This window comes from Rattus norvegicus, chromosome 7 (assembly GCF_036323735.1).
Source record: "Rattus norvegicus strain BN/NHsdMcwi chromosome 7, GRCr8, whole genome shotgun sequence".
In the NCBI taxonomy this organism is placed as follows: Eukaryota; Metazoa; Chordata; class Mammalia; order Rodentia; family Muridae; genus Rattus; species Rattus norvegicus.
This window is the reverse complement of record NC_086025.1, coordinates 109,640,034-109,652,316: the sequence shown is the minus strand read 5'-3', so window position 1 is coordinate 109,652,316 and position 12,283 is coordinate 109,640,034. Positions and strand designations below refer to the sequence as shown.

Sequence of the window (12,283 nt, the reverse complement as noted above, 5' to 3'; positions counted from 1 at the left end):
GTTTCCATCATCATGGCTTTAGTGTGGCTTCTCTGTCCTTACAGGGCATTTTTATATCTCGCATTGCAGAGGGAGGGGCTGCCCACCGGGCAGGCACTCTACAGGTTGGCGACCGTGTTCTCTCGGTGAGTGAGGCCAGGTATGGCCTGACGACTAATGCCTTTTGTTTGTCCTGCTTACCCTCTCTGACGTGAGTGTCCCTGCAGATCAATGGAGTGGACATGACTGAGGCACGGCACGATCATGCTGTCTCCCTGCTGACTGCTGCTTCCACTACCATCTCCCTGCTTCTGGAGAGGGAAACTGGAGGGGCTTATCCACCCAGCCCCCCACCACATTCCTCTTCAACCCCTACTGCTACTGTTGCTGCTACCATGACCACTGCCATCCCCGGAGAACCTCTGCTACCTAGACTGTCCCCTAGCCTCTTGGCCACTGCCTTGGAAGGACCATACCCTGTGGAGGTGAGACACCTGCCCATAGCCTGCTCCATGTCCACTGCGTCCAGGTGGAGAGCAAAAGCCCTCCCAGGATCCTCTGGTCATAAGTGGAATGGCTACTCCAGGCAGAAAGTAGTCCATGGCCATTCTTTTTTAAATTTCAGGGTTTTTTTTTTCTTATTTATTAATTCTTTTCATATATTACATCCCAACTGTGGTTTCCTCTCCCAGTTTCTCCCTCACCTCTTTCCCTCTCCCCGCCCCATCCATTCCTTCCTTTTCCCTTCAGGAAAGGGCAGGTCTCCCAGGGATGGCAACCAAATCTACATGGCATATCAAGTTGCAATAAGACTAGGCTCATCCCCTCACATTAATACTTGAGGAGGCAACTCAGGGAAGGAAAGGGGTCCCAAAAGCAGGCAAAAGAGTCAAACACAGCCCCCACTCCTATTGTTAAGAGTCCCACAAAAACACTAAGCTGCACAACCATAACATGCAAAGGACCTAAGTGAGACCCATTGAGGCTCCCTGTGAGCTCTTCGGAGCCCTGGTTAGTGGATTCTGTGGGTTGTTTGCTTGTGGTGTCCTTGACACTTCAGTACACAGCCTTCCTACACGAGCCCAAGAAGCTAAGGTGTCCTAGTCAGCCTCCATGGTGTTTGCCATCTGTCCTAGCATAATCTTCTATCCGCAGCCTGCTCTGTTGCATGCTGTAGTCCATAAGGATGTATAGATGTCAGGCTGTGTGCATATCTGGGTAGCAGACTGCCTGGCAGATAGGTAGATGGGGCAGCATAGGCCCATCCATCCCATCCTTGCAGAGCCCATGGCCACTATGTTAGTCTGTTTAATCCTTGCCCTGTTCTGACTGAGTTCCACCCTATGTCCCCAGGAAATTTGCCTGCCCAGGGCTGGTGGCCCATTGGGGCTTAGCATTGTAGGAGGTTCTGATCACTCCAGCCATCCGTTTGGTGTCCAGGATCCTGGTGTATTCATCTCCAAGGTAAGTAGGCCTGGCAGGCAACTCTACAAGAAGCACCCAGCCCAAGCACTTGGGGCAGCCATCAGTACAGCCTGGTCTACTGGATTTGCTCTCCTCCCCCACAGGTGCTTCCTCGGGGCCTTGCTGCTCGCTGTGGCCTTCGGGTTGGGGACCGCATCCTAGCAGTGAATGGGCAGGATGTTCGGGAGGCCACACATCAGGAGGCAGTTAGTGCCCTGCTCAGGCCCTGCCTGGAGCTGTGTCTGCTTGTACGGAGGGACCCACCACCCCCAGGCATGCGGGAACTCTGCATCCAGAAGGCCCCTGGAGAGAAGCTGGGTATCAGCATCCGAGGAGGCGCCAAGGGTCATGCGGGGAACCCGTGTGATCCTACAGATGAGGGCATCTTTATCTCCAAGGTGAGGGCTTTCTTCCTGAGGCCATAGTTAGGTGCCTTGTGCTGGCCTCATACTGTTCTCCCTACAGGTGAGCCCTACAGGAGCTGCCGGGCGTGACGGGCGGCTGCGTGTGGGGCTGCGGCTGCTAGAAGTGAACCAACAGAGCCTCCTGGGCCTCACGCATGCTGAGGCGGTGCAGCTGCTGCGCAGCGTGGGTGACACCCTCACCGTGCTTGTCTGTGATGGCTTTGACACCAGCACCACCACAGCCCTGGAGGTTAGTTGCCTACCCTGGGGACTAGGTGCTGTCCTAGCATTGACCTTCATAGTCTGCAGTCTCTGCTTCAGTCTGGAAAGTACTGAGCTTGTAGGAATGGTGGGTGCTGTGTTTAGTAGGTCCTTTTCTGGTCACTGTACTGGAGGCTCTGATCTGGGCAGGTAGGCAGTGCAGAGGTGGGAGTGTCTGTCCCTGTGTGATCAGGTCCTGAGAAGGTAGTACTTGAGAGCATGTGGCAGCTAGCAGGAAGGACAAGGAGCCCTGCTCAGAGTCCCCTGAACCTAACCTACCAAAGCAGGAAGGCAGCTTCCTAGCTCTGCTGACCCTTATGGTGCCCCTCTGGCGGTCCCTTGGAGGAGCTTACTCCCACTTTCTGGTCATTGGCTTCTTTCTGTATGCCATAGGGCACTGGCACAGGGTAGAACGTCTGCTCTCTTGCACCCTGGAGCAGAACCAGAGTATCCAGCCATCAGAACTAGGCGTAGGCCCGGGAGGCAAACACTGGACAAGTCTCCCTCTAGCCTCTCCCGGTCCATGCTTCCTCATTGTCCTGCTTTCTCCCTGCAGTCCTTGGGACCCCTCAACATCTTCACCTGTAAGTGCAAGGAAGTCTTGGAGGGATCTTTATGTGCACTGGCTGCCTGCTCTTCCCAGACATCCTTGGGAGCCATGCTGGTCTCCAGTGTGTTGGCATCTCTATTACCACTCCCTGTCACTTTTATTCCTTCAACCTTAGGGACAGGCAGCCATCCTAGGTTGGTTGGTCTTCTTTTGCAGTGAATCTTTGGATTAGTGACTTCCTGTCAGATGCTGGCAGAAAGATAACCTCTGGGTACCACCCTTGCACTTTATCCAGGAGTAGCTTGTGAGCCTCACTTGGATGGGACACACGTTACCCTTTGTCTTCCCATCAAGGTGGATGTTGGACTAGATGGAGCCTGTGTAAGGTGCTCCTCCCTTGTCCCCCTCCTCCCCAGGGGAATCCTGTATCCTGGGGAAGTCCTAGAGAAGATGTGCTCTTGTCTCCCCACACCAGCACACGTCTTTAAAAGGGGGCTGCTTCGTTCAGACTGTAGTTCTTGAGTTCAGAGTGAAGCTCTCTGGAAAGAGCAGGAACTTCAGTATTGGAGGGCTGGTGTGGTCCTGGGTCCCCTTGGCTATGCATCTGGTCCCTGGTGTTGTAACCCAGGCTATTCTACAGTACCTAGGTGGCTCATGAGTGTAGGGAAGCAGCTGCTTGTCTACATGTGCAGAGCCCTGCCAAAGCCTGTCTTAGCTGGACCTTCATCTGAATCCTGTCTGAAGAACAAGGCTAGTGAGGAGCTGTGGGCCCTGGGCAGCTGACCAAGAGCCTCTGAGGAGCCCTTTCTTGCCCACAGCAACATCTGCTGTGACCACGGTTCCCTCCGTCTGTCTCATCTCAGGATGCCTTGGCTGCTCTTTTGTTGCAAGTGCACACCGCCTTCCTAAGTCTGTGGTGTACTCCCCACCAGTCATCCAGGGCCTCGCCCGTACTAGGGAGGGCTCCACAGAACTCCACTGTTAGCCCTCAGACCCCTCTTGTGCTTCCCAGCATGAAGCTGTTTTACTTCCATTAAGCTTTTTCCTGGTGTTTCTAGCTCCAGAGTTTGTGTGAAACAGGTTCACTGTGTAGCTGAGGTTGGCAGTCCCCTAAGGCCCTCTTGAGTGGTCGTTAGGTCTGTGTGCCACCACATCCAGCCTGTGGTTTTACTTCCCTTTTAGAATGGGTGCTTTGGTTGCGAACATTTACAGATTTTATGAATTAAGGCTTTTCCTTTAGGGCTGTGTATAGGCTCTGTTCTTGTCCTCATTTTTAAAATGGCAGGATCTCTCTGTGTAGCTCTGGCTGACCTGGAACTCATTATGTAGACCAGGCTGACGTTGAATTCACCAAGACCTACCTGCCTCTGCCTCACAAGTGCTGGGATTAAAATTGTTCGCTACCATGCCCAGCTGGCTTTTCTTTTCTTTTTTCTTTTTTTTCTCTCTTTTTCAATAATTTTTTTATTCACTTTACATCTCGATCACAGTCTTCCCCTCCCCATCCCACCCTTACAAGTCCCTCTCCCTTGGGGACCACCCCACTCTGGGACATCTAGTCCCAGCAGGACTGGGCACATCCTCTCTCTCTGAGGCCCAGCCAGGCAGTCCAGGTAGGAGAGGGGATCCAGTGCCAGGCAGCAGAGTTCGAGACAGCCCTGTTCCAGTTAATAGAGGACCCACATGAAGACCAAGCTGCACGTCTGCTGTAAATGTGTAGGAAGCCTGGGCTCAGCCCCTGCACGCTCTTTGGTTGGTGGCTCAGTCTCTGTCAGCCTCCATGGGCCCAGGTTAGTTGACCTCTCTGCTTCGTTCAGTTCTCAGCAGTTTTTCTTACAGAAACTTTCCCTCTGGAAGGCTGTGAGAGTAGTGTCCTGCGTTTTCCACTCTTTTTTTTTTTTCTTTTCTTTTTTTCCCCCTTCCCCATAAGTTTTTAAAGACAGGGTTTCTTTTATGTAGCTGTCCCAGAATTTAGCTCTGTAGATCAGGCTGGCCTCTACCTCCTGAGCACTGGGATTAAAAGTGTGGACACTGTTGCCCAGTGTCTTCCCAGCTTTTCTTCAGATAGGCTGCAGGTAGCTGACTGAACACTAACAATGGAGCAGATGGTTTCCTTACAATTACAATGTTTCTGAACTGTCTTCCTGTCCTAAGTCAGTAAGTGTCTTGTCCTGGTCCTCTCAGGGACATATGTGGGAGTTGCTTCTCTCCACTGTGTCAGTCCTAGGGAATGAACTCAGGTTGTCAGTCTTGGCAGGAGTTGCTTTTCTCCCCCAGACTCCCCACCTAGCTGCCTTACTGGCTAGGCACTTTTCTCAAAATACCCACTTGAGTCATCCGGGCCTGTTTGACCTGTGGGATCAGTTTGCTGGCTGTTTAGTGGCTTGTTCCTGAGCCTTTCTGCCTCTCAGGCTTTTGGGTGCTGCTGACTTGCCTGCCCTGTGCTAAGGGCTGGTGTTCTCAGGGCCTGCAGGGCACCTAGGTGCAGGCCCTCACTTGCTGTCAGCTCTTGGACTTCCCGACCCCCCACAGCAGCTGCTGGGTCCTGAAAGGGATGTCACAGGCTAGCTCAAGCTCACCCCATCTCAGTACCGCCCTAGAGGGCCTAAGTCATACGGTTTCTCAAAGGGAACTTTATTTTGCTTTCCCGTGTGTCTGGTATAAAGGTAATATTTTCTTTTGCTTCTTTAACGCTCCCCTGTGGGTCGTGTGTCCATCTCTCTCATCACACTGGCCTGTCTTTCCAATCCAGATGGTGCTTGACTTGCAATGGTTGGACTCAGGGCTTTGTGACTTGGCAGTGGTTTCAGCAGTGATGCCCACAGTAGAAACTGCTTCACCACCCCAGCCCCGGCTAAAGCCACCTTGAAGAGCACCTGCCTCTCCTGTCCTCACCCTCCAGTCAGTCTGAACGCCTGTGTTGGTGCGTGAGTGAGTCCTCACATCTTGCTCTTGTGCCTGTCCCTGAGCATTTGCCCTAAGGACTGGCTCCGTCCTGATAGTGTCGTCTCGCTCCCATCTTCTTGCCCGTCAGCCCAGACTTGCCTTTCCACAGGCGTACTATGTATTCGTCATAGTTTTGTTTTATTTAAGATTTATCATCTTGTATGCATGGATGTTTTGTTTAGCTTACATGAATGTGTGTTCACAACGTGCATGCATGAGCCCATGGAAATCAGAGAGGGCTTAGGATTCCCCTGGAACTAGAGTTTCAGACAGATATGGACCTCCATGTAGATGCTGGGAACTGAACCCAGGTCCCCTGCAGTTGGTTTTCTGGCTGACCTATCTCTTCAGCCCCAGTCCCGGTTATTTTAATAGTCACATTGTTTCAGTAGTGTCTTATGGAATCAGCTGGGCCGGGTCATTGTGATCCATCCATCTGCCTTGAGCACTTCCTGACTTTCAGGCTTGTCCCACACTTTGCCCAGCTGTGGGGTTGGCTGCTCCCCCAGGAGTGCTGACTTCTCTTAGTGAGCAGTGATGTTTAGAAGCCAAGGTCTAGTGCTCTTGGGGTATTGTGGCCAGAGTCGGGACAGTGTGTGAGTAGTTACTGTGGTTATTTCTGGGGCCATAGGAAGCCTCAGGTCACGTAGGGCATTGTCCATCTTTCCAGTCAACACCACAGGTCAGCTTTCATACTCAAATGGCCTTTTCTGACATGGGAAACCTGACTTCCTCATCCTTGCTGTTTTTACTTTCTGCTCAGTCCCTCTGTGTGACAGTCCCTCCCACTCCACTGAGCCTGTCTCTCTTGGGTCTCTCCAGTGTCTTTTTGACTAAATTATTCTGGAAATTAAGAAGGGAGACACCTTGTTTATTGTTTGATCTGGTTTGATCTAGTCGGTTTGTCAGAGTCTGAGGGCCAATTCGTCTACCATCATGGTTGTTTTTACCCAGTGTTGTTATTTCTAGTCACCCTGCTCTCTTGTGTTTAGCTGCTCGTGTGTTCAGTGGGCCTCTGTAAACACACTTGGTGCGGTTTGTGTCCCTGCTTGTCACTCTTGGCCTCACGTTCCGTCCTCCCAGCTGTGAGCAGCTGCTCTGTGCTTTGAGTTTGGTCTCGGTCTGTCATTCAGTGCTCTCTGAGCAGCCAGGTTTGTGTCTGTGGCCACACTGCAGAGTAGGACCGCTCATGGCAGCCATGTGCTGTTATCTTTCCTTTGACTTTGCTGCCGCCTACTCCTGTCCTCCTGGTGAGAGAGGACTGAGCTAGTCCCTTGTTCTTCATGGGGTAGAAGGCAGGTAGTGCCACACACTTCTGTCACCTGTGTTTACCCTTCATCAAAGCACAGTTAGGCCAGGACGTGTGCTCTCGGGTACCTGCTCCCTGGCCAGCATCATTCATATGCAAACACTCTCGTGTATCTAGTGCCCACATCCCCCCTCCTTCCCACATTTCCAGTCCAGAGCCAGTTAAATTTCCCCTTACAGTGTCTGTGAAGTCTTACTCAGCACCCAGACTCCACATTCTCAGTGCAGCCTACCCATCTGGGAGTGACATTCTGCCGCCAAGCCTTTGGCTGCTCCTTTCCAAACCCCTTTGTAATGGCCACTCCTCCTTTGTTCCCAGAGTGACCACACTCAGCTTGTTTTATCCCCATGCCAAGCCATGTGACCGAGCATAGCTGCTTTACACTGCTGTCATGTGCAAACATGTTTGACATCCACAGTGACTCTATGAACCGAGGACCACAACTACTCTTTGTCCCTGGAATGCTGGGGACAGGTACACAAGGGTCGTGGGTAGACCAACAGGTTGTTGAGGATGTGGGGTCCTGAATCCAGGCCTCAGCCTGCCTCAGAAATGGGACCTTGCCAGCAGGTCTCTTCTCTCAGCCTACTTCTTTCATTTCAGGTGTCCCCAGGTGTCATAGCCAACCCATTTGCAGCAGGCCTTGGCCACAGGAACAGTCTGGAAAGCATTTCATCCATTGACCGGGAGCTGAGTCCTGAAGGCCCAGGCAAGGTCAGGATAAAAGTGGCTGACACCTGGGACTGGCTCTGATCTACAAGTTCCTGACCATGTCTGCTGTGCTTACAGGAGAAAGAGCTGGCCAGTCAAACCCTACCCTGGGAGCCTGAGTCTGCAGAGACCACGGTGAGTCCCACACGGGCCTAGCTCTGAGCCTTGGGTAGCCTTTCCTGTCAGGACATTGCACAGATCCCAAAAGTGGCAGGCGGACATCCCTGGAACATAAATCTCTTAGCACTGTGGTCCACTCTATTCTCCAGGGTCGGAATCAAGAGCCCCTCAAGCTGGATTACCGTGTCCTGGCTGCTGTGCCCAGTGCTGGGAGTTTGCAAAGAGTGAGTGGTGCATTCTGATGTTTGCTCGCCTTGGCCTGTCTGCCCTAACCTATCATCTGCCTGTCAGTCTCCTCTTTGCCTCAACCTTATTCTGCCTTCCCTGTGGGAGCTGCTGCAGCTGCCTGAGTCCCAAGGTCATCACACAGAGAGCCTTTGTCTTGGGTCAGGCATGGCTTGTCCATGTCAGAGCTGGAGCTCTGTCTCCCAGCTAGGCCACATTTGAGATTCTTGTTGCTCTTGTTTGGCAGTGCTGGGGATAGAAGATGAGCCTCTTGAGTGCAGTAGTCAAGCACCCTACTTCTGACCTCCATGTCCAGCCCTTGTCTGTCAAGCTTTTGACCTAACTTTGTGGCAGTTGCTATGGTTCGCTCTCATAGGTGCAAAGAGGGTGGCCTCTGAAAGCCCCTTATCACTTTCCTCCTAGTATCTTCCCCCAAATATTTGGCCCCGCAGAGCTTAACCTGCTGCAGGGAAGCTGCTGGGAAGACGGGGCAGCTGTCATTCCTCACAACCATCCTGGAGGGCTCTCGTGTACATGGTCACCATGGAGCGGGTGGGCTGAGGAGCAGCTGCAGGCTGTGGAAAGAGGCCTTGTGGGTGGGAGAGATGCGACACCAACAGCTGGTCTGGGAGTGGCCACTCGGGCCTCAGCTAGGGTGTAGCCTTCAAGACAGTTGTGGGCCTGAGGATAGGCAGAAAGGACATTTGGTCCTCGTTGTTCTCCGGGAGGTTTTTAGAACTCTCATTCCCAGAAGATGCTGGGAGATCATTGCCAGAATGTGAGTGCTTAAGGGGTGGGCTTGGCCAGGACATTGAGCAGTGGGGAGATGGGGAAGGGTCTGGAAGGGCCTGGGTATGGAAGTAACACATTGGGATTTTTGGGTGCCATCACTCCCCTCCCCAGCAGCCCTAGCAAAGAAGCCAGCATGGTTTGAGAAAGGGAACAGGTCTAGGCTGAGATGCTTCTCTGAGTCATTGAGAACAAAGCCTGGGTCAGGTACTGGTGATGGGTGGGCTTTTGGGTCCCAACTATCTGGTTTCAATCTGTTCATCTGTTCCCAGCTCTCCTTGGAAGCTTAGGGCTGTACCCTTGGCAGTAACCCGCTGCTGTGAGCAGGCACCTAACTGTCCAGCCTAGGCCCTGGGGAGAGCAGAAAGGGGCCAGGAACACTTATGTCTGGCCTTGTATGGAGGCCTTCTGGTCATCCAAGCCTAACTGGTGGCATCCCTGGACTGTGGTCAGGGTGGGGCACACAGGAGCTGTCTCTATGCTGCCAGGATAAATGCTCAGACCTGTTCTTCCCTGGTATACTGCTAGCCAAAGTGACTCTCCTTCCCAACCACTGCCCTCTTCCTCAAGGGACCCTGTGCGACCACTGGAGGGAAGATGACTGAGGCCCCCTCTTCCCCTGGCAGTCAGCAAGTGAGCATCCCAGTTAATGGTGCCCCACTGGGGCAGCAGATGGGTACTGGCATGCAGGGTCCCTTGGGGGGTGTTGTCCTATGTTTTTTTGGCCCAGGGATACCTTTCTGTTTAAACCTGGCCTTGATGAAGGCGGGGACCCTGCTGGAGTCAAGTGTTCCACAAGACGAGCATAAGATCTTTTCTGTACAGTTGTCCTTGTCTGAGGGTCCCGCCTACTCCCAACTTCCCCACTTCATGGAGCAGCATTCCTGACAGTGCGCCATAGGGTGGGAGTGGGTGGGCACAGGGTTGTTCCCAGCCTAGCTCCTAGCCTCAACCATGCCAAGATAGATATTTGGGTGAGTGTCCCCTTGTTAGCCTACTTTGTCTCCAGCTCTTTTCTCTTCTCTCTTCTCAGTCTCTCTCTCTCTCCCCCCACCCCTCTTATCTTCCCCACTTTCCCTCCTGGACTCCTCTCTCCTCCTCTGCCACCATCCCCTTCACCTTTGCAGACAAAACCGGGGGTGATCCAGCCATTGGCTCAGGCCTGGCCAAGGGACTCCCCAGCCCCCAGGGGCAGAGATGGTCCCTGTTCTGTGAGTGTCTTGTTCCATAGTGGGTGAGGGTAGCAGAGTTCCTTCCAGAGCAGGATCGGGGTGGGTCAGAGGCGGTGGGAGGATATGCGGCCGGGTCTGGGCAGTGACTACACTGGGAGAGTTGCTGCAGCCTCACTTGTGGGTGTTTCCCCAGCCGCCCTCCCCTGACGAACTGCCAGCCAATGTGAAGCAGGCGTACAGGGCCTTCGCAGCTGTGCCCACCGTACATCCTCCTGAGAACAGTGCTACCCAGGTGTGTGCAGTGTACCCTGCTGCCGCTGTGTGCTCTATAGAGTGGGTACCCAAAGTGAGTGCCCCGAGATAAATACCAGTCAAGACTGAGGGCCTGCTCCCCTTCTAGCCTCCAACACCTGGTCCCGCAGCCTCCCCAGAGCAGCTGTCCTTCCGTGAACGACAAAAGTACTTTGAGCTGGAGGTACGGGTGCCTCAAGCAGAGGGTCCCCCAAAGCGTGTGTCCCTGGTGGGTGCTGACGACTTGCGGAAGATGCAGGAGGAGGAAGGTGAGGACCCTAACTTGAGGAGCGGCCTGGGTGGAGTGATGACCAAGCTTTGTCTGATGCATCTGCCTGTCCATAGCTCGCAAGCTGCAGCAGAAGAGGGCACAGATGCTTCGGGAAGAGGCAGTAACCTCAGGACCTGACACGGGGCTCGCCTCAGACAGGGAGTCCCTGGATGATGAGCAGGAGGCTGAGCAGCCCTGGGCCGGGCCAAGCCATGCAGGAGGGTGAGTACAGGAGGCTGAGCCCCACACCCGGCATGGCTGCTGCACCTCCTTTCCCACACTGTGTCCTGCCTGCTCCTTCAGCCTCAGCCCCTCTTCACCCACACCCCTGGGAGGCAGCGCCCCTGTGAGGACAGCCAAAGCTGAGCGACGTCATCAGGAGCGGCTGCGTATGCAGAGCCCTGAGCTGCCCGCCCCAGAGCGGGCCCTGTCTCCTGCAGAGCGAAGGGCTCTAGAGGCCGAGAAGCGAGCACTGTGGAGAGCAGCCAGGTGAGTGCCTCCCTACCCCCTCTCAGACCCTACCCACGCACACAAGGTCCATTCAGCATCATCCCCTTTGGTTCCACAGAATGAAGTCTCTGGAGCAGGATGCCCTCCGTGCACAGATGGTCCTCAGCAAGTCCCAGGAAGGCCGTGGCAAGAGAGGACCCTTGGAGCGGCTGGCTGAGGCCCCTTCACCTGCACCCACACCATCACCTACACCATTAGAAGGTATGTATTTCCGGGGGGCCAGCAGAGGGCTCCACCTGCTGTGAGAACTCCTAACGCTTTCTCCTTCTCCTAGACTTTGGCCTCCAGACCAGTACCTCCCCTGGACGCTTGGTAAGAAACTTACATCTAGGACCCTTCCCCATATTGTGGCCTGAGGCAGCAGGGCTCTAGACTTCCCACCAGCCTCACCTCCCTTGCACTCTGCCTTTCCCCTCATGCTGTCTTTTCAAGCCTTTGTCTGGAAAGAAGTTTGACTACAGGGCCTTCGCAGCCCTGCCTTCTTCCAGGCCTGTGTATGACATCCAGGTACTGGGGGCCACTTGGCCCATCTGCACGCTCCTACCTCCCCATCCTTGCCTGTCACCTGCCTTCCTCCACTCCTTTCTGTGTGCTTCCTACTCTGTTTCCTGTGTGTGGAGCCTTCCTACACACCTTGGTGTCAGCCCAGTGTGCTCTGACCATGACCTAGGCTCTGTGGGCCTAGCCCCAGACAGCCACGCCTGCATGGGTAAGTTCAGGCAGGTCTGGGACTTGCCCTGACCAGCCTGTCTCCCCATCAGTCACCAGATTTCGTGGAGGAGCTGAGGACTTTGGACCCATCTCCCAGTCCTGGTGAGTTGTCATCTGTCTGGGGTGAGTGCTGAGCACCCAGAGGTCTGGCCACCCTTGGTTCATGCCATGGCCTTCCTCCCCTCTCTACCAGGCCCACAGGAAGAAGATGGAGAGGTGGCTCTGGTGCTCCTTGGCAGGCCCTCACCTGGCACTGTGGGCCCTGAAGACATGACGCTATGCAGTAGTCGTCGGGCCATGCGGCCAGGACGCCGGGGCCTGGGCCCTGTGCCCTCCTAGGGCCAGGTGCTTCCCCAGACTTAGGGTGGGGAGCCTGCCAGCTTCATCACCTCCCCTACCCCAGGTCTTTTAGCCTTGGTGTTAGCATTTTAAAGAGACCCCTCAGGAGTTATGGCTTCTGATTAACTGCCCCCATAGCCGGGATCTCGTGGCGAGACTGTAACTAGTGATGTTTGTACAACCAAAGACTCTATTTTGTGGTTTAAGAAGAATAAAGTTAACTACGTTTTA

The 12,283-nt window shown here is 54.1% G+C and overlaps 1 protein-coding gene across 14 annotated transcripts in view; it reads left to right on the top strand.

Moving 5' to 3' along the window:
- Scrib (scribble planar cell polarity protein) overlaps positions 1 to 12,283 on the top strand; it is a 23,321-nt gene extending 11,038 nt beyond the window's left edge. For 3 of the 14 annotated variants that reach the window (XM_017594968.3, XM_039079543.2, NM_001191879.3), the window contains 19 exons: positions 45 to 125; positions 207 to 464; positions 1,333 to 1,443; positions 1,548 to 1,841; positions 1,909 to 2,097; positions 7,517 to 7,627; positions 7,703 to 7,759; positions 7,894 to 7,968; positions 9,329 to 9,391; positions 9,886 to 9,969; positions 10,124 to 10,222; positions 10,331 to 10,490; positions 10,567 to 10,714; positions 10,796 to 10,981; positions 11,061 to 11,203; positions 11,277 to 11,314; positions 11,435 to 11,509; positions 11,764 to 11,815; positions 11,907 to 12,283. In XM_017594968.3, the coding sequence (XP_017450457.2) occupies positions 45 to 125; positions 207 to 464; positions 1,333 to 1,443; positions 1,548 to 1,841; positions 1,909 to 2,097; positions 7,517 to 7,627; positions 7,703 to 7,759; positions 7,894 to 7,968; positions 9,329 to 9,391; positions 9,886 to 9,969; positions 10,124 to 10,222; positions 10,331 to 10,490; positions 10,567 to 10,714; positions 10,796 to 10,981; positions 11,061 to 11,203; positions 11,277 to 11,314; positions 11,435 to 11,509; positions 11,764 to 11,815; positions 11,907 to 12,052 (2,370 nt within the window). In that variant the 3' untranslated portion in view covers positions 12,053 to 12,283. Of the gene's footprint in view, positions 1 to 44; positions 126 to 206; positions 465 to 1,332; positions 1,444 to 1,547; positions 1,842 to 1,908; positions 2,098 to 5,410; positions 5,582 to 7,516; positions 7,628 to 7,702; positions 7,760 to 7,893; positions 7,969 to 9,328; positions 9,392 to 9,791; positions 9,970 to 10,123; positions 10,223 to 10,330; positions 10,491 to 10,566; positions 10,715 to 10,795; positions 10,982 to 11,060; positions 11,204 to 11,276; positions 11,315 to 11,434; positions 11,510 to 11,763; positions 11,816 to 11,906 lie in introns of those variants that run through there. The other 11 variants (XM_063263872.1, XM_006241819.5, XM_063263873.1 and 8 more) reach the window with 9 other exon arrangements.